This window comes from Sinocyclocheilus anshuiensis, unplaced genomic scaffold, assembly GCF_001515605.1.
Source record: "Sinocyclocheilus anshuiensis isolate Anshui unplaced genomic scaffold, SAMN03320099.WGS_v1.1 scaffold277, whole genome shotgun sequence".
Lineage (NCBI taxonomy): Eukaryota > Metazoa > Chordata > Actinopteri > Cypriniformes > Cyprinidae > Sinocyclocheilus > Sinocyclocheilus anshuiensis.
Genome location: NW_015536463.1, coordinates 1,015,126 through 1,042,560, shown reverse-complemented (window position 1 = coordinate 1,042,560; position 27,435 = coordinate 1,015,126). Strand labels below are relative to the sequence as shown.

The window sequence follows — 27,435 nt, the reverse complement described above, 5'->3', positions numbered from 1 at the left end:
TTTTTTCATGATTGATCATACATCATACAGAGGTCAAAATTATTGTACAAATACGATAATTATCGTACCAATACGAAGTTTGAAAAGTGCCCGTCAAACGTCGGCTCGCTCTGTTTCTCCATCGGCACTTTCTTTGTCTATTTTTTTTTTCACTCTTTTGGTGAAAAATAAATGTCGCGAAGTTGAATACTTTACTCAAGTAAAAGTGTGTTCCATTTCATTACCCGTAGCTGAGCGAAAGAGGGATGTAGTGTTCCTGCTGGATGGTTCAGATGGCACTAGGAGCTCTTTCACTGCGATGCGTGACTTTGTTGAAAGGATGGTGGAGAGACTGAATGTGTCTGAGAACAGAGACCGTGTGTCCGTGGTCCAGTACAGCAGAGATCCAGAGGCCCATTTCTATCTTAACACATACTCAAGAAAGGAGGACATTCTTGACACGGTCAGGGGTCTGAGGCACAAAGGAGGAAGACCCCTCAACACAGGGGCAGCTCTGCAGTACTTGAGGGACAATGTATTCACTGCCTCCTCTGGAAGCAGACGTGTAGAAGGTGTGCCCCAGTTACTGATTCTGCTGAGTGGTGGAAGGTCATTTGATAATGTTGACACACCGGCCTCATCCCTGAAGGAGCTGGGAGTGCTTATCTTTGGGATAGGGTCAAGGAGCTCAGACAGCAGGGAACTCCAGAGGATCTCCCATGAGCCTAGTTATGCACTCTCAGTGAGTGACTTTGCTGACCTTCCCGGTGTCCAACAGCAGCTTTTCACTAACATTAATACAGTACTTGTAGAGCGCACGCCCATCACTACTACAGTAATAGGTAAGAAATTTACAAACCAGTTTTGCTGTAGTTCCTTTTACGTATTATGACGTATGCTAAGGTAAGTATCTCCAGTCATGTTTAAACTTTTTGTGCATATATTATGCTTTACCATACTAAAAACATGAATGTTATCTAAAAGTTTGTGGTTTGTTAAGGAGAGATGTACTGTTCTCTTTTGGTTCAACAAAATGAGCAAAAATTTCTAGTTTTTCACTAATGGAGGGTCCAACATTGTATCTATTGACCATAATATCATAGAGACTATGGTATGGTTCTTTTACTTCAGTCATAAAGAAGCATTATACAGCCTCCTTGCAGCACCTTAACCACCCTGCTAATGTATGACCTTAGTGAACATATGAAAATGTGCTTCCTTTAGAACACCGAACGTCCTGATACCAGTGAGCATTGTATAGCAAATTTTACATGTATTTCTTTATTCATACCTTTTCTTCCTTTAATATGCACAGAGGTTTGTTGTTTGTCTAATTATTTCCATACAATTACTGAATGGAAACATTTATTTTTTGTGCTTTTTGAGAGATCAGATTTTATATTAAATGTGTGTAGACCAGTGTTGCTCAGTCTACGTTGATTTGATTGATTGATTGATTGATTGATTGATTGATTGATTGATCTGTCATTTTTTATTTCTAGAATTTCTAATAGTTTTCTCTAATGTATTTAAGATTCATTAAGGCAAATGAGGAGTGTGGGAAGTGAATTTGTTTGGGTTTTTTCCCATTAAAAAAATTATATGTTTATATGTATATATGTGACCCTGAACCACAAAACCAGTCATGGGGTCAATTTTCAGAAATTGAGATTTATGCATCATCTGAAAGCTGAATTAATAAGCTTTCCACTGATGTATGGTTTGTTATGGGCAATATTTAGCTGAGATACAACTACTTGAAAATCTTGAATTTTCAAGTAGTTGTATCTCAAGGGTGCAAAAATGAAGTCCTTAGCAATGCATATTACTAATCAAAAATTAAGTTTTGATATATTTACAGTAGAAAATTTACAAACTATCTTCATGGAACATGGTCTTTATTTAATATCCTAATGATTTATGGCATAAAAGAAAAATCGATAATCTTGACCCATACAATGTATTGTTTGCTATTGCTAGAAATATACCTATGCTACTTATGACTGGTTTTGTGGTCCAGGGTCACATATATAAAATAGATGTTACTATGGTTGCTTTCCAAGGTTACAGTGTATCATGGTTGCAGTGTTTCAAATTCAGTTGAAAATGACACCTTGCACATCTGGCAATTCCAGGTGGAAACAAAATACAGAATGATGATACAAAACATGCTGATACAATGTCTTACCATTAGGTAGTGGAATCAAGTGAAAATTAGTTATGTTCACCGATCGGGAATAAAGGGTTGTACAGTTTATGTAATTATATTCATGTTGTTGTTGTTGGGTGTGTATACAGACTGGCCCTCATCTAGTCAGCAATATTTGATATTAAATCAGATTTTTTTTATTTTCGTTTTAGTTGAGTCCCAAGGACCTAAGAAGGACATCATCTTTGTGATTGATGGCTCTGAAGGTGTTGGCAGAGAATTCCCAATTATCCAGGAGTTTGTGCGCAGCGTTGTGGAAAACCTCAATGTTGGCGAGAACAAGATCCGAGTGGGCGTGGTGCAGTATGGAGATTCCCCGTATGCAGATATATACCTCAACTCACACAGGACCAAAGAAGGTGTCCTAAATGGCATTAAGGAACTCCGACAACGAGGGGGGAGACAGCGTAACCTTGGTCGAGCCATTGACTTTGTTAGTCGTGAAGTCCTGGCTTCTGGACGTGGTGGAAGGAAACAGGAGGGAGTTCCACAATTTGTTGTTGTGATTTCAGGAGGAAAAGCAACAGACAATATAAGACCATCTGCAACTGCACTGAAACAGTCAGGAGTTGTCCCTTTTAGCATAGGAACAAGAGACGTGGACACTCAGGAATTGCAGGTGACATCCTATGTCCCCAGATTTACCTACACAGTTGAAGACTTGCCTGGACTATATGCAATTCAGGACACACTCATCACCACCCTGACAGAGCTATCTAGTGAGGAGTTAGCCAAATTGCACCCTGTATACCCTCCAGGTAACGGCAATCATTTCATAATTGGGTTTCTTGTTGATGTGGTAATGCTGCTGAAAAGGCCAGCATAGACCAGAATTAATTTCCATTCCCAATTTATTTTTTGATATCTGGTCCAGCTGGTGGTTAAACTTAGTTCTCTTTTAAATTTTAAGTTTGTGAAATTGGTTATCCAGTATGGTCTATCACTTATTTCTGGTTGACCAAGGAAGTCTTGCTGTTGTTAACCTAGTTAAGATGCTTGCTAGAAACACTAGCATTCTATGCTGGGAATGTCTAAAATGCAAAATGAATATCACCAGCTATGTTGGTCTTTTCAACAGTGACAGCATAAAACATACACCTGTGAAGGTTTGAAAGTGTTCATGACACAATTTATTATATTCCTTAAAAAAATGTTTATAGTCACTCGTAGCGCCACAGTCATAATTTAGTAATACATGACCATTTTCCACCCTGTCTCTAACCATATGAATAAAATGCTCAGTTTTGCTGCTGCCTTTTATTTAAGACCTTTCACTGTTATGATCGGCTAACATTTTTGCATAGGAAAAATGTGTCCTTACTCTTGTTGCTCTCAGAAATTGCATAAAGCCAGCTAATCAGATTAGAAATTACTAGATCAAGAAAGTGCTTTCCACTGTTGAGTGCAATATGCAGTCTAGGTAGCTGCACGGATCTCAGGTTGCCTGGCGGACATCTCGGCATGGATGAAAGAACATCACCTAAAGCTCAATCTGGGAAAGACTGAGCTTCTTGTCTTCCCTGCCACTCCAACTCTACAGCATGATTTCACCATCCAGCTAGGTTCTTCTACAATTACCCCATCAACTTCGGTCAGAAATCTTGGTGGAATCTTTGCTGACCAGCTGACCTTCAGAGACCACATTGCAAAGACTGCTCAATCTTGCAGGTTTGCATTGCACAACATCAGAAAGATCAGGCCCTTTCTAACGGAGCATGCTGCACAACTTCTTGTCCAGGCCGTTGTCATTTCTAGGCTGGACTACTGCAATGCTCTTCTGGCTGGACTTCCATCAAGCACAATCAAACCTCTACAAATGATTCAGAATGCAGCGGTACGACTGGTCTTCAACGAGCCCAAAAGAGCCCATGTTACACCTCTCTTTATCTCCTTGCACTGGCTACCGGTTGCGGCTCGCATCAAGTTCAAGACATTGATGCTTGCATATAGAACAGCCACAGGCTCAGCACCCACCTACTTCCACTCACTATTACGAATCTTCATCCCCTCCAGAAGTCTGAGATCCGCTAGTGTGCGATGCCTCATGGTACCATCACAGAGAGGCTCAAAATCACTTTCCAGAACATTCTCGTTCACCATTCCTGGCTGGTGGAATGATCTTCCCACCCCTATCCGGAATGCTGAATCCCTGACAATTTTCAAGCGACAGCTGAAAACTCATCTCTTTCGACACTACTTGACTTCATCCTAAATTAAAATAAAAACTTTGCCTTTCTCTTTATTTATTCCTACTTATTTGAACAAATGCCTGAAACTTGGGATTATGAGCACTTCCTGTGTCTGCCTCTTTAAGAAAAATCGCTTTATGTATTGCCCAAGTGTAAGTCGCTTTGGATAAAAGCGTCTGCAAAATGACTAAATGTAAATGTAAACGTACATGTAAATGCAATGGACTGTGGCTAAAAAGACAACATTAAGTATGGTCAGCTTCTCCATCAGCTTTTGTTTTTAAGGCATTCTTGACTCAGCAGCAAAACACCGCACTCATGGTGGGACACACTGAACAGCCAGACCTGCTGCAATGGTCAAAGGCACACAACAATTAAAATAGCACAAACAGTTAAAGTTCTTAACACTGTGTCCTTAACACAGTACTCATGACAAGATGCACTAAAATAATTGGACAAAGATACCAATCTAACTCATATTTACATTTAAATTTACAACATAGGATATTAATAGAACAAGTGCTTACATCATCTCATCAAGTGTAAAGCAACTCAGAGCAGCAAAACATCATCAGTTGTTCAGTAAAGTCCTTTTTTAAACTAATTGAATAGTGTATACCTGACATTTCATAGAACTAAGAATTGAGAATTTTGTATAAAATTTGCACCACTGTTTGTGAATCCTGAGGTCAGACTGTCAGGTACATTTGTGTATTAATTAAGATCTATTTATTATTGTTATATATTTATTTTTATGTACAATTTTCATCTCTTTATTTCAAAACATAGAGACTGTAATTCCAGTGCCAGTACCTCGTGGAGATAAAAGGGATGTTGTTTTCCTTATTGATGGCACAACAAAGATGCGGAGTGAGTTCCCTGCCATAAGAGACATGGTTCAGCGAGTGGTGGAGAAGTTAGATGTGGGTCTCGACAATGTGAGAGTCTCAGTTGTGCAGTACAGTGATGATCCCAAACTGGAGTTTCTTCTCAATGAGCACTCCACCAAGGAGGAAGTTCGCCAGGCAATACGAAGAATGAGAAGCAAAGGTGGCAATCAGCTTAACACTGGCCAAGCTCTGGAATACGTTTCAAAGAACATCTATCAAAGATCAGCCGGAAGCCGTGTAGAAGAGGGTGTGCCCCAGTTTCTCATCTTGGTAACTGGAGGAAAGTCAAATGATGATGTGTCTGGCCCTGCTAACCAACTGAAGTCAAGCCGCATTGCTCCCATAGCAGTTGGAGCACATAATGCTGATGAAGAGGAGCTAAAATTAATTTCCTTTAGTCCAGAACTAACATACACCATTAGAGACTTCCAGCAACTTCCCAGAGTGGAGCAACAGCTTTTAACCAAAGTCAGTACCATGACCAGAGATGAAATTTCGGCCCCCCCTACGCCTAGAGGTATACCACTTTTTCTGCTTGTGTTAAAACGATTTTTTCAGGTTAATCCACATTAGCAGAGCATTTGATGCCAAATTTAGTCATGTCATGTTTACTTTTACACACGCGCATAGCTTTAATAGATTATGCAGAAATTTATTAGTAAATGTATTCATTTTTGTTTCTTATCAGTCCCACTCAGTCTTGGAAGAAAGGACATCATCTTCCTCATTGATGGCTCTGACAGTGTTGGACAAAGCGGTGTTGCTCACATTCGTGACTTTATCTTGAAAGTGGTTGATCAGCTTGATGTACAACCTGACCAAGTCCGCGTGGCTCTTGTGCAGTATGGTGAACGGCCTAAAACGGAATTTTCTTTGAACTCTCATGACAACAAGCAATCTGTCATCTCTGCAATTAAGAGATTGCGTCATATGGGTGGACGCGGTGCTGATCTAGCTGAGGCGATAAAGTTTGTCATTCGAAACGAGCTCCAGGCATCTGCTGGGGTACGTCTAAACCAGGCTTCCCAGCATTTAGTTGTGCTAACTGGTGGAAGATCAACCTCCGATGTATCTACTTATGGCCCACTTCTCAAAGGCTCTCGCGTCAATTGTATAGGAATTGGTGCAGAAAATGCAGACCTAAGACAGCTGGCACAGATTACTACCACTGCCGATGACGTCCTGCAGGTGGCTGCTTTCCCAAATCTTCCGAACATACAGAGCAAGTTTATAGCCAGACTTAATGGAACAATTATAGAGGAGACTCCCACTGACGAGCCAGGTAGGTAGAGCTTTAATGTCATTGTTATGTTAGACATTCTTTACATGATGGGTATATAATAATAGGCCATAAATGTTAGTTTGTTCATTTATTTAGCCTGTTTTATTTTCTCTGATTTCCCCTAGATCCTGGGCTCCCACAAGCCAAGGCTGCTGACATTGTGTTTTTGGTTGATGGCTCAATCAATCTTGGCAGGGACAATTTTAAAGAGGTCATGGAATTCATTCTTAATTTAATTGACCTTTTCTTCACTGAGAGAGACAATCTTCAGATTGGTCTAGCACATTATGCTACAGATGTGACCGATGTATTCTACCTCAATACTTACAAAAATAAGGATGACATTATTAATGCCATAACTCGAGCCGAGTACAAGGGAGGTCGGGAAATTAAAACAGGCAATGCCATTCGCCATGCTCAGAAAACACAATTTGTCAAAGAAAGAGGCAGTCGGAAGGATGCGGGAATTCCACAGATCCTGATGGTAGTCACTGGTGGACGGTCAAGGGATGACAGCAAATCAGCGGCACTAGCTCTCAAAGACAGTGGTGTGCGCATCTATGCTGTTGGGGTGGGTGATATTGAGGATGAGCTCAATAATTTGGGCAGTGAAGCTACTACAGTGGCCCGAGCCAGCACCTTCCAAGAACTCTCTGAACTGAATGAGCAGATTTTGGAAACACTGGATGATGAGGTGAAAGGAATAGGACTGTGCACTGGAGTAAAGGTTACCACAAGAGGTTTGGTTTTTAAGGTTTTTCATAAAGTGAAAGTACATTTGAAGTGTTCTAAACAGAGGTTTACTCTCAATTTGTATTAATTCTTAATTCTGTTTCTGGCAGAATGCAAGTTGGATGTACTTGTGGGGTTTGATGTGGCTGCACAGAACATCTTTGCTGCTCAGAAAACATTAGAGACGAAGGTGGCTACTATTCTCCAACGCATTACCCAGATGCAGCCCATCAGCTGCACTTCTGGCCAGGTTCCCTTAATACAAGTGGGCATGCTAGCAATGGACTCTGCCTCTGAACCAGTTCAACTGGACTTCACCAACAGATACACAGAGCTTATTGAGCCCTTCAAGGCCCTCCGAAACCGTGGACCTTTTGTTCTAAATGGTGCCACAATCAAAGCTTATGCTGATAGATTCAAGAGTCAGCCTTCAGATAGTGTCAAGGTACATCCTTTTCATTCAGGGCAAATTTTAACCTCAAAATCTAACCATATTGTATGTACGGAATATCTCTGTATATTTATAAACAATTATTTGTACTAAAAATTGAATTAATTGCTGTTTTACACCCATAAAGGTTGTGATCCACTTAACTGATGGATTAGATGCCCAGTATAACATCCTGAAAGAGCGAGTTGAACTGATGCGTTCAGCTGGTAAGAGTAATTGTGATTATAGATATGAAAATGTCTGATGAATTTCATTACTTCACACTCAAATATCGATAGGTTGTATGTTCAGTTTCTTTATTTCTCTACTCACCAATACTTATGTTTGTTGTTGATGATGATTTAGACATCTCACAACATGTTACCACAAACATTTTAATATTTGTTTTTTCTTAAGGTGTCAGTAGTTTCATTCTTGTTGCCCTGGAGAGAGTGCCACGATTTGAGGATGCAGTTCTCTTGGAATTTGGCCGTGGATTTAGGTACACACGACCTCTGCGTGTCAACCTCATGGACTTGGATTATGAACTTCTGGAAGAACTGGTGAGAACTGTTCTAATTGCTCAGTCAAATAAGCTCACTAAGGGATGGCCTACTACAATGAAAAAGACAGTTGAATATGTTTGTCTAATATTATTTTGGTTGTCTCTTTTTAAGGATAACATTGCTGAGCAGGAATGCTGTTCTGTTCCATGCAAGTGTAATGGCCAGAGAGGGGACAGAGGAGCTGTTGGTGTACCTGGACCAAAGGTCAAATTCATTCTTCGAAAAACAACATATTTTATACTACAACACAGATAAAAAAAATATTAAATTTATCAGTGTTTGCTCATGTCAATGTTTTATTGCCTATAGGGTCAATCTGGTGGTCAAGGCTTGAGAGGACATCCTGGTGATGAAGGTGGTCCGGTAAGCATGTATTAATTATCTACTATGAATATATATAAAGATTTAAAAGGCATATTTTTTCACTCACATTTGTCTGGGATTCATCATCTACCTTCTCAATAGTTTGTAATTGCCCACTTTCTCACTACGCATGAAGTTACATTGATTTTCCAGCATGCACTAATAAATGGACAGATCCTATACATACCTTTGCACATACATATACATACCTTTATCAGTGTTGCGGTAACGTGTTACGGAATGCATGTTACATAATCAGATGTGTTAGTTTATGAATTTAAACCACAACACTGGAGTTTCTTTTCTATTTATTTTAATGTTTTTGCTCAAATACAATACAATTCTCTCCCTACCCCATGTCAATCATCAACATAAGAATTCATCATGAACAACCTGAAACTTTGCTGTTGTCATTAAATCAGTCTGTATCTTTTAGTTAGATGGCAACATTTTGACAAAATGCAACATTTGTGTATGTGGCATGTTGTTTCTCATGATTGCGATAATCCATATTTTCTCAGGGAGAGAGAGGTCCACCTGGTGTAAATGGAACTCAAGGATTCCAAGGATGTCCAGGTCAAAGAGGTGTTAAAGTAAGTTGAACTAAATTTTACTTAAGGCAGCACATTATGGTTAAAATATATTACGTGACTAATCCAATGTATTTGTTTTACTTTTATTTAGGGATCTCGAGGATACAATGGTGAAAAGGTAAGAACTCCTTATATATAACACTTTTGTAATCATGTCATAGTAAATAATAATATATTACCATGATTAACATTAACATAAGAATATGTTTAATTGATAGCATTTGTTTTGTTTTAGGGTGAAATTGGAGAGATTGGTTTAGATGGAATCAATGGAGAGGAGGTCGCCTATTTTTGATTTTGTTATTAGTAATCAGTTGTACAATAGTTTGTACAAATCTTTGTGTATGCCAATTAAAATCTGTTGTTGTCTTTCAGGGAACAAGTGGCATTGCTGGCCCTCCAGGAGATAGAGGAAACCCTGGGCAAAGGGTAAGTCATGTAGAATCTAGTTGTGGGTAGGGTCATGAGGAATATATTCAAAATAAATAAATATGGTTTATCTGATCTTTTTGGTGTGTTTCTAGGGACCTAAAGGGGCCAAAGGCCAGGCAGGAGATGTTGGTCAGACTGGAATCCGTGGTGATCCCGTATGTATTTTATACAAAGTCATATATGTCTGCTCTCTTATTTACTCAAGGATTTGACTTAATTTATAATGAGTATATCTTCCTTCAATAAGTAAGGTTGATGCTGTTGTTGTTGTTGTTTTAGGGCATCCCAGGAAGAGACAACAACCAGAGGGGACCAAAAGGTGATCCAGGCGATGCTGGCCCACCGGTATGGTCCATTTTTTTTTTTTTTCAACATAGTTAATACTGTATGTCATTCTGGTAGATTCTTCCATTTATTTGATTGTGTCTGGTCAGGACTGTAGCACGTTCACGCATCAATATTGTAAAGTACCAAGCTTCATATCAAGCTTCGTTTATAGTTCTGCACTATAATCTCATTAAAAATCATAGAAGTTGTTTTATTAATTATTTCTCATTTGATTCAACTATTATTTCTCATTACAAGTAATTTTAGTCTCTGGTCATGGTCAAAATTTAAGACTTGGCCAAGCTTTACATATAGTAGTAATTGCTGCACATTTTGTTAGTGTTTCCTATTAAATGTGTGTTTGTGTCTATGTGAATAAAATCCACAACTGTAATGCATTTTTGAAGTTCACTGAAGTGTTTTCTTTAGGGAGAGCCAGGAGTGGACGGAAATAAAGGAGGACCTGGTGAACCAGGCAGACGGGTATGCTTCCTCGACCAAAGAGAATGTCTTTTCTAACTTACCCAGCAGTACTGAATAGGCTAAGATCCTTTCAATCAGTTCATAAATAATCTCTTCAAAACCCAAAACAGCTCAATCAAATGTTTAGAATCTAAAGAGTTAAAAGAAAACTGTTATGAGATAAGAAGACATTTCTAAATTAGCTTCGACAGCTATTCAGATTAGTACTTATATAAATTGTATGCCATGTTGTCTATGGCAATACATTATTTGAAATGTTATATGTAAGATCCATGAAATGTTGAGTGACAGATGTTCTGTTCATAATCTTATTCACCTTCTCCTCTTTTGAAAAAGGGCCCTGATGGTAGAAGGGGGCCTCCTGGTCAAGCGGTGAGTACACATATAAACTATTTCATGACAAGGGACATGAACATTATTTTAACACTCTCACAGAGATTCATCAAGAGCTGTTGTTTATGAGTTAACTAGTTTTTTTGGTGAAGTTTTTGAATTATTTATCAAAGGTCCTGTTGCATTTTTAGGGTGCTCCTGGAAGGGCAGGAAGTGATGGTTTACCAGGAGAGACAGGAATTGGAGGATCTCGGGTAAATTAATTGGCTGTAAAAAAAAAAAAAAAAAAGTTGTGCAAAACAAAAGACAGATGTTGTATATGCATACATAATGGTTTAATCTGGTTTACAGTCTGGTTACATTTATTTATTATGTATGTTCAAATATGCACACCTGCCTTGAAATAAAATGTTCAATGTTATTATCAAAGAGAACATATATATTATATGTAATATGAATATTGTGTAAATGTATTTGATTCAGGGTGCCGCTGGACCAATTGGAGCACCTGGTATAAGAGGAGAGGATGGAAACCCTGGTCCAAGGGTAAAATATGTTTAATAAGCATGTTCTTTTTCTTGTTTTATATGCTTCTAAAAGGATGATTGTATCAATAATAATGACCATTTGTGTGCAGACAAAATGTTTAATACCGCACACACACAAAAAAGACCATTTTGGGTTTATTACTTATTAAAAGAAAAAATATATACACAGTATATCCTGGTTTCTATGAGAAAAGCTTTCATCTTATTTTATATATTTTTAGGGGCCAGGAGGACTGCCAGGAACTGCTGGAGAAAAGGGTAGAAGAGGTGCCGTTGGCCGGAAGGTATTGGTTATCTTTAACAACATTTAGCAATTAATTGCAAGGCAGTTGCACTCTCATGTTCCAGTTACCATTGGCAAACTTAAGAAATGTTTTAAAGAAAACATCTCAGTGTCAACTGAAAGCAAAGCTTCTGGGGAGTTTGTATTTGTTCAGTTTGGGAAGAGGAAATTAACTTACATTTTTGTTTCAATGCATTAGTGTGAGAATTAGGGTGCTCTTTCAGCTGCTAAATGTATGACCATTGCACCTTTTATACATTATTATTAAAAGAATTATGATTCACTTTTTCTCATTCACTCTAAAGGGTGAACCAGGGGAGCCAGGACCTAAGGGTGTCGTTGGACCCCTGGGACCCCGTGGGGAGCCTGTAAGTGAGAAGTCACAGTCTGCACCAGTCATACCAAATACATTTCATACATTGTAATAAAAATTTTAATAACCATCAGCATTATTATATAAAACATTCACAAATAGATTGAATAATTATAAACATTACTTCCATATTTAAAACATATAGCACATTGCTCATTTATCAGATCAATCTACTGTATATCAGCAGTTGAGCCTAGATCAAACTAAGGAGTTTCCTATGTATACAGGGTGAAGATGGACGAGATGGTTTTGGTATACCTGGTCCCAAAGGACGAAAGGTAAGTGTGTGTGTGTATGTGTGTGTGTGTGTGGAAAGGGTTTAAACAATGTTTTTTGTGCTTTTTCAATTAATCATATAGAATTGTTGCACATGCACCTGTGGAACATCCCAGAGTTTACATGCAGTAGGCAATTAAAGTCACAGTCACAAAAACTTAAAACATTATAGAGACCTGCCCAGGGTCCCTGCTCACGTGACTGAACATGCAGTAGTCCTGCTGAAGGGAGGCGTGAGGACTGCAGATAAACTGAGGAATGGAAAGAGTAATACTCAGCATTGTCCTTAATGTAAGATACCTAAGACAGTGCTACTGGGAGGCTCATTATTCCATTTCTGATCATCAAATATCTGTGAAACTTGTTCAGTTTATGTCTCAGTTGTTGTAGTTTTTTACGTTCATACAAATGACATTACACATTTTTAAGAAATTTGCTATATATGTGCAAACTATATATATATATATATATATATATTCTCAAAAATGTGTATTTTACATTGAACACTCTTTAATGTTATTTTAGGGTGATGACGGTTTCCCTGGTTTCCCTGGTCCAAAGGTGAGAGATTACTGAAGTTGTCTGCTCCTTTGAATGTTTTACAGTATATACAGTAGTACTTATACTAATGCACTCCCTTTAAATTCTGCTGTGCAAAACAATGAATGTAACTAAATGTTAAATCTGAATTGATTCAAAGGGTGAAGCAGGTGACCCTGGATCAAAGGGAGGACCTGGACCTAGAGGAAACAATGGCCAGAGAGTGAGTAATGTTGATGGAACTATTTTTAAGTGGGTCATTATGTCCATACTGCCGGTAATCACTAATAATATGTTTGTGTAGGGTACCTCAGGGGAACCTGGTGGACCTGGACAAAAGGGAGATATTGGATACCCAGGGCCCTATGTAAGCACCATACTTTAATATAATACTGCTTTAAAAGAAGCTTTAAAAATAAAAATACAAAAATTGTCAGGAATTTTGACTTTGAATTAACAAGGTGACTAAGTTGAGGAATGACTAGGGATGTTCTTTCTTACAAAGTGTACAATTCTCTCTGCAAGTCATAAGCTTTGATTTACTCAAGCTGTTAAATTTTTTTTTTTTTTAACTAGTGACAGACATTAGTTTGGCGCACACAAATGCTCAGTGGAATAAATCAAGATTGTTCTACCCAGCTGTGTTCAGCTGTTGAGAAAGTGTTTTTTTTTTCTGTTGTAAAAAACAGGGTCTAAAAGGATCCAGAGGAACTGGTCCAGTGGTATGTACTTTTTCCTTTCACTGTATAAGTGAATTTATTGTTTAGTACTGCTTACATGCTTGGAACATTAATGCCAAATATTCTTGTCCTCACAGCAATGTGATCTGGTCAAGAAAATTAGGGATAACTGTCGTAAGTATAGTGATTGTACAGTGTCTAATTATGCTGTCTTTCTTATAGTTTGAGTATACCTTTATACTGTATACCTTCTAATAGTTATACTTTTACATTTTGAAATCTTTCTCTATTTGTTTCTCTTTTTTTAGCCTGCTGCTATGGTAAGTGAATAGTGAACAATCTCTTCTGCATTTGCACTGTACTGTTAGGGTCACATTTGAAAGCATTCATTGCGTAAAACTGTACTTCAGCTTTTGAGTTTCTAATTCTTCAGGTGCTCAGGAATGTCCCCTATACCCTACTGAGTTGGCCTTTGCCCTGGATGCATCAGATGGTGTATCACGCTCTGTTTTCAACAACATGCGTGACACTGTGCTCCGCCTGGTCAGTGACATCACTATTGCTGAGAGCAACTGTCCCCGAGGTGCCCGTGTTGCTCTAGCACTTTACAACAATGAGGTGACTACTGAGATCCGCTTTGCAGATACCCAGAAGAAGCGATCACTTGTTGAGCGAGTTCAAGGCCTCCAGACTCAGCAGACCCGTAAGCAGCGCAGCTTGGAGACAGCCATGAACTTCGTTGCACAGAACACATTCAAGAGAGTTCGCAGTGGGTTCCTTGTGCGCAAGGTTGCTGTTTTCTTTGTCAACGGCCCTGTTACAGTCGTTCAAGAATTCAGTGCCGCTGCTTTGCGCCTCTACGATGCAGGAATTTCCTCTGTATTCCTTCTTAACCGTGAAGATCGCCAACTCACAAGAGCCTTGCAGGTAGGGGCAGTAGAAGGGCAAGTGTTGTAATTTGTGTCTGTAAGAATAAGGTCTGTAAGACTTTTTTTTCCATTTGCATTAGTGTTGGTAAAGGTTTTTATTCATGTAGTATGCTTCCTCACTTGTCTGTGGTTTCATCAGCTGTCCTTTGTCCTTACACATCAGAATCCTGTTTAGAATGTCGACTCATGACAGTAGTTGATCCTCAGAAAACAACTTGTAACAGTAGTTGTTTCATTGCCCCAGTATATAAGCTTGACCTCTTTGCACTGGACTGCATGTATAGTATTGTGCCTTAATGCTTAGTTGGGCTTAAACTAAAAATGTCAGGTCATATGCACAGCAACTGTGGTTTTGAATAATGCGTTAAGTAACTTCACGCCATCACTGAGGTAACTTCCAAATCGATTTGCAGCTTACATAAATTTGCAGTGTTTGAAGTTAAATGGGGGGAAATGTCAATCACTCGGACAAATTATCTGTAACTCTACACGAACTCTATCTGACAGGATTAATTAGTGTTGTAGTGAATCAGAAGTAAATTAAGTAAAAAGCTGACACAGCCAATTGCATTTGGCATAAAAGAAAGCATACCATTAAGCATTTTACATTTACTCTGTTTCAGCTTAACAACACTGCTTTAGCCCAAACTATCGTCCTACCCTCACCTGGAAGTGCTGAATACAACAATGTCATCAAGAAGATCATGACCTGCCATATCTGCCTGGGTAAAACTGTGTTATCATGCACAACAGAGTTCAACAAACAAGAAAAGCCACCAAACTTTTTAAAACTGCAAAAAAGTAGCAACAGAGAATGTTCGAATGTCATTTTTTTTAAACTTTTTTTTTTTTTTTTTAAGATTTCTGTGCCCCGGATGAGATGTGTAATTATGTCCCAGAACGTGGAGTCCGGGACCGGAGGGATCCCACCACTGACTTGGACATCGACATGGTCTTTGTTCTTGATAGTTCAGAGAGCACCTGGCCCTCCGTCTTCACAGAGATAAAGCAATATGTGTCTCTAATGATAGAACAGCTAGAGATGTCCCCTGAGCCAGCCAACACTACCCATCATGCTCGAGTAGCACTTGTTCAGCATGCACCTTATGAATACTTGCACAATGGCAGTGGCATGCCCATCAGCGTGACCTTTGGTTTGACAGATCACAAGTCACCAAACAGTGTTCGAAGCTTTCTACTGGATAAGGTGCACCAGCTTGAAGGAGGACGGGCCCTTGCAGATGCTCTTGAAGGCACTGTTGAACATGTGTTTGAGAAGGTGCCACATCCCCGCCATTTGAAGGTATTAGTTATTTTGGTGACTGGACCAGTTGAACTGCATGAGGAGAGGATAATAAGGGCTGCCACTGAAGTTAAATGCAAAGGATACTTCATAGTGGTGATGGCAGTTGGAAAGCTGTTCAGTACAGGCGATGTCCGTGTCTTGGCCCAAGTGGCAAGCGAGCCTTCAGATGTATTCTTTAAGAGGGTGGATAGACCTTCAGGCTTCTATGATAACCATATTCAGACATTTGCCAGACTGTTGCCCAAGTACCTTGGCCGTAAGTCAGAGAATTTTTTTAACATTCTCAAAATATCCATTGATGTATTAGCCTGTCATTTTGTACCAGGTACCAAAAACTGTTATTGACCGTTTCATCATTTTTTCTGTATAGTTGAAAATGCTTTCTACTTGTCACCTGAAGTCTCTAAGAAGTGTCAGTGGTATCAAAGTGACCAGCCACACAAATTCCCATTCAGTTTGCCAAAAACAGAGGAGTGAGTATATTTATGAGCAATGTGGTCTGTAACCCGCATATGTGTACTTTCGATGTTGCTTCTGCAAAGACCGAAAACAATTCACAGACATTATGAGTTGCTAAATAATTTAATTCACATTAATACTGAGTTAATACATTGTGTGAATGTTGCTATGGTGTCTTTTCCAGGAAACACCAGAAGCATCATGGACAGCAGGAGTTTCATGACAGAAAACATAAAGGTACTGACAGTATGCACCGTAGGTTGTGGGTATTTGTTTACAGAGAAATGTTTGGGGTTGAATTCTGGTCACGTTGTGTGTATGTTGGTGTCCAGAAACAGGTATGGAGAAAATGCATCTGGTTAACGTCACCTCCAGCGGATTCTCCCTGCAGTGGTTGAGTGGCGATTCAAAGGCCACCTATGAGGTTACTGTGACTCGCCTCAAGGATCATAGTCTGGTGCTGAGGAAAAATGTGACCGGCAGCCATCTCTCCATTTCTGAGTTGGAGGCAGCCGAAACCTATCATGTTGTGGTCAATACTCACAGTGTCAATGGTCATGTTGCCAGCACCTACAAAGGCATTGTTCCCACAAGTAAGTAATGTGTTTTCACATAAATAAATAAATTCTGTCATCTACTTCATTATGAAGCAGTATGATTTTTATGTATTTCAGTGGAACACACAACTAGTTATTTAGCAGAATGTGCATAGTGTTCTTTTGCATACATTGATTCATTTAGACTTAATTTAAATTGCTATATGGAACTTTGCTGCAGATTAAGTGTGGTACATTTTTGATAGATGATACAAGAGCTTCCTCATCTGCATTCAGCAGAAAACACAGTGCACTTAACTCCACAAAAGGAGAAGAACTAGGCTTAAACCTTATTTGGTTAGTGAAGGAGATTTGTGCCCTGTTCTGGAAGACAAGATTTTCAGCGAATAGCAATTTAAGACCTGTTTCTTACAAAGGTTTTGGGTAGCTTAGACTTGTAGACTGCAAATCATATGGACTACTTCTTTTTTCTTCTTTTTTAAGCTGGCCAGCCCTAGTTCTTATTTTCTAGTGCAAAAAAGCAGACTGGATGTCCTGCTAAAAAGCACATTTCATGTTCCCTGATCATTAAAATGTGATAATTTCAACATCAATTAAGTGAATCTGAAAATAAGTGAAAGTGAAAAAAATAATTTTATTTATTTATTTATTCATTTTCATAAACTGTTCTTTTAATGTTGGCCAGTGCAGGATGGCGTTAACTTTATATTCATTCTTCATATTCAACAGAATTAGCACATCTGAAGGTCCTTACTGTAAGTGACGTGATGGGGATTGTGCCCACTGCACCCTTGAGTAAACCAGAAACAAGTAAGTGACACAAAATTAGCTTCACAGATTATATCAGTTTTTTTTTTTTTTTTTTGCACATTTGATATACTGTAGTACAACGGAGCTATGTGTTTTTTATGACTCTAACTTCCGTATTGTTACATAAAGGTAGTACAGAATAAGAATGCTTTCAATCTTGCCAGAAAACTATGAGCGCTCTATCTAGATCTAGTTATCCTCAAATGTGTCTTTTTAAACAGAACCAGCAGAACAAACAATACTTAATGCCAGTGAAATGATGGGGATGATGTCTACTGCACCCTTGAGTAAACCAGAAATTAGTAAGTGACAGAATATATCACCAGGAGACTTTTTAATAAAGCTTTTATATATAATTTATATATAAATTAATAGAAACTAAAATTAATTATCATTCATTTTAAAAATTAATTTAAAACTATTTGTATAAATGCAAATATTTTAATACATTTTATTAAATATTTACATTTCTCAATAAAAAGTACATAGCTGAGAGTTTGATACGAATATTGTGACCAAAACCCATGATTTCTGCAGGATCTAGTTAACCTCAGATTTCTTTTGAACAGAATCAGCAGAACAGAAGGTTCTTACTCCAAGAGAGGTGATGGGGATTGCACCCTCTGCACCCTTAAGTAAACCAGAAATTAGTAAGTGACAGAATATATATCACCAGATTTTTCTCTGAATATGGGATAACATGCAAAGCAGAGGAAATACTGTCTTTAATAAACCTTGCTCTCATACGGTACGTAGTTGAGAGTTTGATAAGTAAGAAAGCATTCATGATGACTGAAAACTATGATTTCTGCATAATCTAGTTAACCTCAGATTTCTTTTGAACAGAATCAGCAGAACAGAAGGTTGTTATTCCAAGTGAAGTGATAGGAATTGCACCCTCTGCACCCTCAAGTAAAGCAGACATTAGTAAGTGACAGTATTTGCTCTATAATCTATATAAGCAAGAGGATTTTACTCCAATATAGAGAAACATGCAGAGCACAGCTTTTGTATTTGGAATCGAAACCAAACAACACTATGAACACATCTAATTCATTCTTAGTGCATTCTCCCAAGTATTAAAGCATTAATGTTGGCTGAAAGCCATGAGGTTTGTGAGATCTAATCAACTGAGATCTGGCCTTTTTGAACAGAAACAGCAGAACAGAAGGCTCCAAGTGAAGCAATGGGGATTGTGTCCTCTGCACCCTTAAGTAAACCAGAAATAAGTAAGTAATGCTAAGGATTAACATCAAAAGGATCTTTAGAATGAGCTGATTTTTTTTTTGTGTGTGTGATTCCAATCCATAAACAAACAGCACATGGATTAGTCCAGTTTTTCATTTACTTGTTTGTGAGCAGACAAGTATTCTATTTTATTCTTTTTGACTTGTTTAAACCATATATGAAAGCAGCATTGTGAGTGCTTTGGGATAAAAAAAAAACATGTTCTTAGAGGTTTCCTGTGTTTTAGAAAAGTCAAAAATCAAATGTCTGCATATACAATACTCTTTGTACTGATTTAAAGACAAAATAAATACATTTGTAAAGTCAGAGCAGCTTATAAAACTGCATTTTAAAGGGTGTTTTTTTAGAGTTTAAGAATCTGTACTGTAAATGAGGATTTCTTAATTCTGTTAGGACGGAGGCCTTCATCATTGTAAAACAATGAGATCATTGTTTTTATTAGCTGGTAATAGGGAACCCCATTTAATTCAGGGTAGTTTGACTTCTAACATAAATGCATTTACAAAAACTAATAAACTAACCTAAGTTGTATTGAACTAGACATCGTTCGACTTGATAACCCACTAACAAAATGCAATACTTACTTTGAAAGGGGAAAATGGTTGTTTCACATAAAAGGCAGGTTTACTCTGTAGGGGTTATGAAGCAGAGATTTGTGAAATGGCCCCAGCACAGACACAGTTAATGAGACTGACATTACAGTAATTACCTGCAGACGGCTAATGTATAGCACATAAATCAAATGAACTGGAAAAGGCATATAAAATATAAATGTGTTTCAAAGTAGAGGTCTGCGCGGGACTGTTTTTTTAGTCCCGCTCCCGCAAGGTTCTATTCCGCACCCACCCGCTCCCGCTATATATTCACTCTGTGTTCACCCGCTGTCCACTTCCACTTCCCGACCCGACCGAAATTTAGATCTCGGGTTCCAGAATCTCACATTTAAATTTCCTCTACTGAAAGAAAGAGAGATAGGCTGACAAATAAAAGTGTAGTCTGCACAAAATTGTATGTTATTTTATTCGTCTTGTCAAGAGTCTTGAATTAATTGACTTTGACTTGAATTTATATGAATTATCTTAAGACACAAAATTCGTTTAATATTTTATGCAACGCAGTAGGAAAAAAAAGTAAAAAATAAAAATGTTGTACAAAAATGGTATTTCGTATATTTATTCGTCTTGTCCGGATACAATTCGTTTAACATTGACAACACAATAGGTAAAAAGTGTAGCAGAGAGAAAAATATATAAAAATGTAGGTTGTACAAAAATAGCCCTATTTTTATTCGTCTTGTCAAAATACTAAATTCGTTTGACATTTTTCTGTTAACACAGTAGGAAAAGTGTCGCAGAGAAAAATAAATAAATACCACATCTTTCATTTAAAATGATAGGCTAAACGAAATATAAACAAAACCGAGCTGAACATCATTCAAGGACAGCGCATCCACACTTTGCTCCATCCTTATTCTGCTCTGTCACTCATCGACAACCTGCCTGTTCTGTCTGAGGGCCGTATATTTACCACAGGTACAGCCTGCTCTGAGCATCGTTATGCACATGCTGCGCACAGACCACGCAAATAAAACGTGTGACGTTTAAAGCATGCGTGCAGCGCGTGCATCCTGAGCGCAAGCTGTACCGGTGGTGAATAAGAATAAAGCGCAGATATGCTGTTCTAAATGGACGTCGGGAACGGGATATTGTTAAGGCCCGTTCACACCAAGCACGATAACTATAAAGATAACGATAAAGATATAGTTCTAAAAATCGTTCTCAGTATTAAAGAATAGCATAGTTCACACCACAACTATAACGATAACGATACAGAGGAACGATATCGTTGTGATCCCTTTCAAAACGATTTTTTTCCAGCTGATGAACGATAAAACACTGACAGCCAATCAGAATCCATAGTGCTGTAACGAGCTCAAGAATTTAAAGCGGCAGACGCATGTGCGCTTAGAATAAACAGACGATATAGTTCGCTGGTGTGGATGCTAATATCGTTATCTTTATAGTTATCGTTATAGTTATCGTTCACGGGGCTTTAGACCGCCCGCTCCCATTCAAATTACACCAGAGTTACCGACCGCTACCGCATTTTATTCGGGAATTTAATCCTGCGGTGCAAAAAATCCGGTCGGGTGCCGCGGGAATGCAGACTTCTATTTCAAAGTGCTTTTGCAAACAAGGTCCAGTGACCATTTATTTGGACTGACAGTGCTGATAATACTAATGAATGCATAGAAACATGATTCCTATTTTATCTCAAGATATTTAAAAACGCAACAATGTCTTTGTAAATAGTAAACTTTGTGTTTTGATGGCCTTTGCAGGTATAACATATAACAAAGTTTTAGCAGTACATAAAGCTTGATTTGAAAATAACACGATTTGCATAATCTTGATTTTAATACAGCAGTTCCACTTTATATTAAGTGGCCTTAACTACTATGTACTTACATTTAAATTAATCATTTGGTACAATGCACTTATTGTGTACATACATCTTTTTACATTGTACTTATATTTGAAAAATATCTGCATGTAATTACATCTGTAATTAATTTCTGTAATTACATTTATAATTACACTGTTGATCCACCCCTTACACCTTAACCCACCCTTAAACCTACCCATACCACCAAACCTGTCCCTAACCTTACCCGTTTCCCACCTCAATAGCAGCAAAAGTGTTTTGCAATACAATATGAACACATTGTACTTATTTTTTGATGTAAGTACATAGTAGTTAAGGCCACTTAAAGGGTTAGTTCACCCCAAAATGAAAATTAGGCTGCGTTTTACTCACCCCCGATGCATCCTAGGTGTATATGACTTTCTTCTTTCAGATGAATCCAGTCGGAGTTATATTAAAAATTGTCTTTGATCTTTCAAGCTCTATCATTGCACTCAGCGGGTGTTGCATTGCTTCTGTCCAAAAGACGTGAAATAAAAAGCACCTTTCCATAAAAAAAAGTGTCTCACACAGCTCCGGGGGTGAACAAAGGCCTCCTGTAGCAAATTGATGCGTTTTTGTAAGAAAACTATCCATATTCAAAACGTAATAATCACTTGAATCTAGCTTGTGCTCACTGTTGTAAAACGGAAGCAGTTCCGGGGGAATTACGTATGAGGTCAGCTTTGCGCATGCGCCGCTCAGAAGTGACGCACGCGGAGAGATCGGAACAAAACAACGGTCACTAATTAGAAGTACAAAACGAGGATTTGTAAAGAAGAATTTCGGAGGATTTCGATATAAGCCAAGAGGAGACTGGTTTTCCTTTGCTAAAGTAAGGAAACTTTGCTTCTTTTGATCCTGTAAACAAACGTTGGTTTTCACGAGACTCACCGGCGCATGCGCTACGCTGAACTCATACGTCATGCTCCCGGAACTGCTTCCGTGTACAACTGCTGGCGCAAGCTAGATTAAAGTGATTATTACATTTTGAATATGGATATTTTTCTTACAAAAACGCATCGATTCGCTACAGGAGGCCTTTGTTCACCCCTGGAGCCGTGTGAGACACTTAATGGAAAGGTGCTTTTTATTTCATGTCTTTTGGACAGAAGCAATGCAACACCCGCTGAGTGCAACGATAGAGCTTGAAAGATCAAAGACAATTTTTAATATAACTCCGACTGGATTCGTCTGAAAGAAGAAAGTCATATACACCTAGGATGCATCGGGGGTAAGTAAAACGCAGCCTAATTTTCATTTTAGGGTGAACTAACCGTTTAATATAAAGTGGGACCGCTAACCCATTCAAATAATTAGCTAATTCCTCTAAATGAGCTACAGTCACCTAATATTTACTGACTATATGTTCATTTTACTGACAACACTAACTTTGTCTTTCCTCTTTCATGATAAACCCTCTTTGTTTGTCTCCGTTTGTTTGCATGTTTCAGTTAACAATCCTATGGACCCATGTTCACTTGACTTTGACATTGGACTGCCATGCAAAGATTACCAAGCTAAGTGGTACTTTGACAGAAAGAATGGATTCTGTACACAGTTCTGGTATGGAGGTTGTGGAGGAAATGACAATAGGTTTGAGACTGAGGCTGATTGCCTCAAACGCTGCATGAAGCCAGGTATGTGCGCCCTTTGACCCCTTGACCCGATCACTGCAGCGATTGATTTGTCCTGTTATTATTATTTTTATTTCGAAAAATTCATGATTGAGCCATAAAATTATGAATTATGAATATTTAAAGCGGAGTATACAGGTTGCAGTACTCAAGGTCTTAAATCCCAAAATAAGATGAAACTGAAACAATCTATAGCTACAAAATTAGATCAATTATCAATAAGATGGTTAATTTATACTAAAGAATTTACAGCACACTAAATGCAGTGCCTTGCTCAATGGTACAGTGATGTATAATGCATGATCCACGTACTAACTCTCCAGCACACAAATATAACCTTTGTTGTATTACTAGCCTATTACTTGGCTACTTGTGGCTTCTACCAAGAACCCTTAAAAGGAAGTACAATAAAATGAAAGATAGGAAAATTCTTGAAAAAAAAACAAAACTTTTTTTTCCTGACTACCACAGTGGCTGAACCTAAAGCAAGTGAAGAGCATGTCAAAGCTGCTCTCCCCCCAGCACCAGCTCCAGGTCAGTCCACCGGTACATTAACCTCTAGAAACCTTTTCTTCTGTGTTTTCAAGTCATGACGTGTTTCAATTCTGTTACAGGACCACTTTCAAAAAAAATAAATGCTTTACTGAGAGCAATACATTTTAAATTCAGAATAGATTATTTGTAGTAATGTCAAGTCACCTTTTTTATATTGGTTTATAACAATATAGATTTCAAAGCTGTTTCACAATATTAAACAGGAAAGTAACTGAATCAATGATGCAAACTTTACAAAAGAGGCAAATCCAAATTCTGCTATATAGCAGCTGTATCAAGACAATAGTGTCATTATTCAGCTCCAAGTACGTTCAGTGTTGGTTCAGTTTAACTGTGTGAGGTTAATTTGTTATGAACAAGTTCGATTTAGCAGTAAGCAGCTACAGTATACTGAAGACAGTACTGTTGTTATTCAGTTCGAATAATGCCTGATGCATGTGCATTAATTGGTTTACACAAGAAATCGTAAGATATGGCCCATGTGAAGATCAAGAACTGTTTTCTTGTGAAAGACCTTGGCAAGTCATGTAACTCACTTTCCTTAGTGAACAATACTTTTTAATGATTCCTGGAAATAATTGTTTCTAAATCCTAATGTAAATGTTGTGTTAAGTGAACTGAAAGGTTTATATAGCTGTAGAAAGTTTTAGGGTAAAATATGTGGTTGCAAGAAATCACGTTGCAGATGACCTAACATATGAAACGCCACTGTCCAGAGATGATAAACCCTGTATGCAGTTATCTAAAAAAAAGTTTTTGCAAATAATTAGATACTCAGTTAAAATTCTGTCATTTTTCTCATCCTCGCTACATCCTCTAACAGCTGCCCTGCGCTCCAGTGTGGATATCTGCAAGCTACCAAAAGAAGAGGGATCCTGTGCTAAATTTGTGCTTAAATGGCATTATGACCCGCTTAGTGGAAACTGTACCCGCTTCTGGTACGGAGGATGCGGAGGGAACCAGAATCGCTTTGATACACAAGATGAGTGTGAGAAGGCTTGTGGAAAAGCAGGTGTGTTTATATTTCAAGGTAATTTTAGTGTAAGGATTGATTGATAAAGAAGGCATTACTTTAACATTGTTTGTTTTTAACAGCACCTGTTAAACGAGGGATCATCGCTGCAGTTAACACATAGGAATTAATGAAGACTGTAAGCTAACCGCTGACAACACTCAGAGGATATAGCACCTAAAACAAGAAGCACAGCCACAGCCAAGATGCCTGCACTGGAGCTTGCCAGAGGATTGATCCAAAGAAAACCTTGAAGTAATATTTCCCACATAAGAAAAAAGCAGAACAAGATTTTTTTGTTTCGTGCTGGTGCTACATTCAGTGTTTTTTTTTTATGTTTTTTTTTTCATGTGTATGTGGGTTTGAATAAAACCCATTGTAAATGTCCAGGGCAATTTTTTTTTTTAATGTTATGCTGTTTTAATCATGTGGTTTGTGGAAATATCTTGCTCAAAACATATCAGTAAATCTTTGTAGTTATGAGACAAGTTCATGACAATTTAGTTTCATTTTAGTACATTTTGCTAAATTACTGCAGTCCTCTTAATACGTTTTTTTTTTTAACTGCTTGAAGAATTTTAATTGCTCTTTCTGGTCATACCGCTGGAGATCTCCACTGACTCTAAAATCTCCAAACAAATGTTATTTTGTTGTTTGATACAATGAACATCATCTGAAACCAAGAAAGTAATTTCTTTAAATAAATATGCATAATTTTTGCAACCATTGCCTTACACAAAAGTTTTGGTTTCAAAAAGCAATTGGAATGTATTTTTTAAACTTGTTTTGGGTTGGTGTTTTTTTTTTTTTTTTTTACTTTGTATTTCACTTGGAAATGTGCAGATATAAATAAATTAGTCTTTCTATAAAACTTTGATTTTGATTGTGCTTTCTTTTTTACTTTTTGTAATGCATTACAAAAGATTCACGTTTAAAAGTGATTTTACTCTTGCTATGAGTCATGCTGAGAAGAATATCATTTTATGACTCTGATCATTCACACCGAGTTCTGCTGAGAGAACAAGAAATAAATGAACAGATGTGACCTTTGCATGCTCAAAGGAAAGCATAGTGTTTAATTCAGGACATACTGCATTGGCAGCTTATATTTCAGAGTTACAATAACAAGATTGTCCCTTTCCTTTATCCCGCACGCATACACAACTTGATACATAAGTTCAGAATTTGAAAAATAATATAAAATGAATCAGCTTGTTGAAAGTGCAACCTGTGCATATTAAAAAGAGGTAAGCTTCTGATTTCCTCTGTTCCACCGAGGCTGTAATTTCCTCTATCTCCTGTGAACAGTTGACTTTTTTATCACACTGGAAATTACCCTAAATCAAGACTGTTTGGGGAGGACAGGCAGCTTCATCAGCAGACATCTTATAAATCAAGTTCTATGGCAACTAGAGATAACAAACTTTGAGAAACATTTCACTGTGAATTCTATGTGACCCACTTTTTTTCACTTTGTGATTTTTCACTTGTAATCACAAACATTACAATTTCTAACATTTTCATAGTAGCACTTCCTCATAAAACTTTCCAAAACTAGTTCAAGTCTGTCATATTCCTAAAATGAAGTTATTGTAAATAGCTTAAAATGGAAAAGTGTATAATCTCCATCAACAGTCAATAATGCATGAATTATCAATTTTTTGTCAATGTCAATCCACACATCTTATAAACACTTTACAAAGCGTCTCTTTCTGATTTGTCATGCACACGTGTTGCATTTATCTCTGCCAGTCTGTTTGTAAATCCATCACACAGCATATACGCATTATCATGTTCAATCCTGAACAATCTGCACATGGCTATGTGGGTTTTGCAGCAGTCCTTGTGGCCCCCTCCCATGCTGAGGTTAACTGTATGAGAAATGCATCAGTGCTTAAGTCATACCAGTGGTTTCCTGCAGAGCTTAATGCCAGATTTATTTCAATGCTGTTGCATTTTACGATTTTTAAGATTTTTTTATTCCTGGTTTTATACAATGACTCACTATGATGGCAAGATGACGTTCTCCACATCATCAGTAAATGTCTCGTGTTTCAGTTGCTCTCGCTAATGTACGTTTAGCAGGGGCAGATCTAGAAAATCATTTTTAGGGTGGCAAAGGGGTGGCATGGGGTCCATGAGGGGTGGCAACACCAAAGAAAACCCCCATGCATAGTTTTGGGGGATTTATTGTCATACACAGTTGTGTTCACAATTATTGTATTACCATTAAGTAATCATCTATACTGTTTAAAATGAAAAATAAATAACATTTCAATATCCATCATGGCACCAAATCAATGCACAATATAAAAAAACTTCAACAGGTTATAAATGTTTCTGAGCTTGTATCACTAGAAGACATGCGGTTCTATTAAAATTACATAGGCTACTTAGATGGTATAATCACGTTTAGTGCAAGTTTAAAAGCAACAAAAACTTTTGAATTTCCTAACATTAGAAAGAAATACAATAATATCAAAGCACTGAAACTGGATCAGTTTTGAAAACAATGTTTGATTTTCTGTTATTAACAGAGGTGAGAATGTCACCCAGAACAAACTCAATCAACCATATACTCTAGCAACACCCCAGCAACTGCATAGCAAGAGCCTAGCAACCACCCAGAATATCCTAGCAACCAACTAGCAACACTTTAGCAAACATCTAGAACATCTAACTGACCAAACCATTAATGTTTTTTAAACAAGACTTTAAGACAAGCCAGCATACATTTGTCTTTCAAATTTTTCAATCTAGTAATTACAGATTTTCTAAGTGTTTTTTTTTTCAACTGCTTACATTTTCAAAACTTTGCCTCTTTTTTTCAAAAATTTACACACAAATCCAGGAATTTCACACAAAGTGCAAAATGCCTCACATCTCTTGCAAAATGAAGCACTGCATTCAAAATATCACAAACACATCTCAAAAGCAAACATTTGCAAACA

At 37.8% G+C, this 27,435-nt stretch overlaps 1 protein-coding gene across 1 annotated transcript in view; it reads left to right on the top strand.

Moving 5' to 3' along the window:
* The window catches only part of LOC107685998 (collagen alpha-3(VI) chain-like), a 28,639-nt gene extending 3,344 nt beyond the window's left edge, over window positions 1–25,295 (top strand). Inside the window, exons 4-47 of the mRNA XM_016482823.1 lie at window positions 231–821; window positions 2,341–2,946; window positions 5,167–5,784; window positions 5,956–6,549; window positions 6,675–7,289; window positions 7,392–7,726; window positions 7,860–7,938; window positions 8,129–8,274; window positions 8,389–8,481; window positions 8,587–8,640; window positions 9,162–9,233; window positions 9,325–9,351; window positions 9,469–9,513; window positions 9,609–9,662; window positions 9,758–9,820; window positions 9,945–10,010; window positions 10,422–10,475; window positions 10,812–10,847; window positions 11,000–11,062; window positions 11,292–11,354; window positions 11,578–11,640; window positions 11,945–12,007; window positions 12,240–12,290; window positions 12,814–12,849; window positions 12,989–13,051; window positions 13,133–13,195; window positions 13,518–13,550; window positions 13,646–13,682; window positions 13,817–13,828; window positions 13,942–14,435; window positions 15,061–15,163; window positions 15,298–15,999; window positions 16,114–16,216; window positions 16,387–16,439; window positions 16,535–16,795; window positions 17,489–17,569; window positions 17,791–17,871; window positions 18,139–18,219; window positions 18,416–18,496; window positions 18,724–18,798; window positions 22,735–22,920; window positions 23,389–23,451; window positions 24,296–24,484; window positions 24,568–25,295. Coding sequence (XP_016338309.1) covers window positions 231–821; window positions 2,341–2,946; window positions 5,167–5,784; window positions 5,956–6,549; window positions 6,675–7,289; window positions 7,392–7,726; window positions 7,860–7,938; window positions 8,129–8,274; window positions 8,389–8,481; window positions 8,587–8,640; window positions 9,162–9,233; window positions 9,325–9,351; window positions 9,469–9,513; window positions 9,609–9,662; window positions 9,758–9,820; window positions 9,945–10,010; window positions 10,422–10,475; window positions 10,812–10,847; window positions 11,000–11,062; window positions 11,292–11,354; window positions 11,578–11,640; window positions 11,945–12,007; window positions 12,240–12,290; window positions 12,814–12,849; window positions 12,989–13,051; window positions 13,133–13,195; window positions 13,518–13,550; window positions 13,646–13,682; window positions 13,817–13,828; window positions 13,942–14,435; window positions 15,061–15,163; window positions 15,298–15,999; window positions 16,114–16,216; window positions 16,387–16,439; window positions 16,535–16,795; window positions 17,489–17,569; window positions 17,791–17,871; window positions 18,139–18,219; window positions 18,416–18,496; window positions 18,724–18,798; window positions 22,735–22,920; window positions 23,389–23,451; window positions 24,296–24,484; window positions 24,568–24,608 — 7,289 coding nt within the window. The 3' untranslated portion in view covers window positions 24,609–25,295. The remainder of the gene's footprint in view (window positions 1–230; window positions 822–2,340; window positions 2,947–5,166; window positions 5,785–5,955; window positions 6,550–6,674; window positions 7,290–7,391; window positions 7,727–7,859; window positions 7,939–8,128; window positions 8,275–8,388; window positions 8,482–8,586; window positions 8,641–9,161; window positions 9,234–9,324; window positions 9,352–9,468; window positions 9,514–9,608; window positions 9,663–9,757; window positions 9,821–9,944; window positions 10,011–10,421; window positions 10,476–10,811; window positions 10,848–10,999; window positions 11,063–11,291; window positions 11,355–11,577; window positions 11,641–11,944; window positions 12,008–12,239; window positions 12,291–12,813; window positions 12,850–12,988; window positions 13,052–13,132; window positions 13,196–13,517; window positions 13,551–13,645; window positions 13,683–13,816; window positions 13,829–13,941; window positions 14,436–15,060; window positions 15,164–15,297; window positions 16,000–16,113; window positions 16,217–16,386; window positions 16,440–16,534; window positions 16,796–17,488; window positions 17,570–17,790; window positions 17,872–18,138; window positions 18,220–18,415; window positions 18,497–18,723; window positions 18,799–22,734; window positions 22,921–23,388; window positions 23,452–24,295; window positions 24,485–24,567) is intronic.
* Window positions 25,296–27,435: the final 2,140 nt, after the last annotated feature.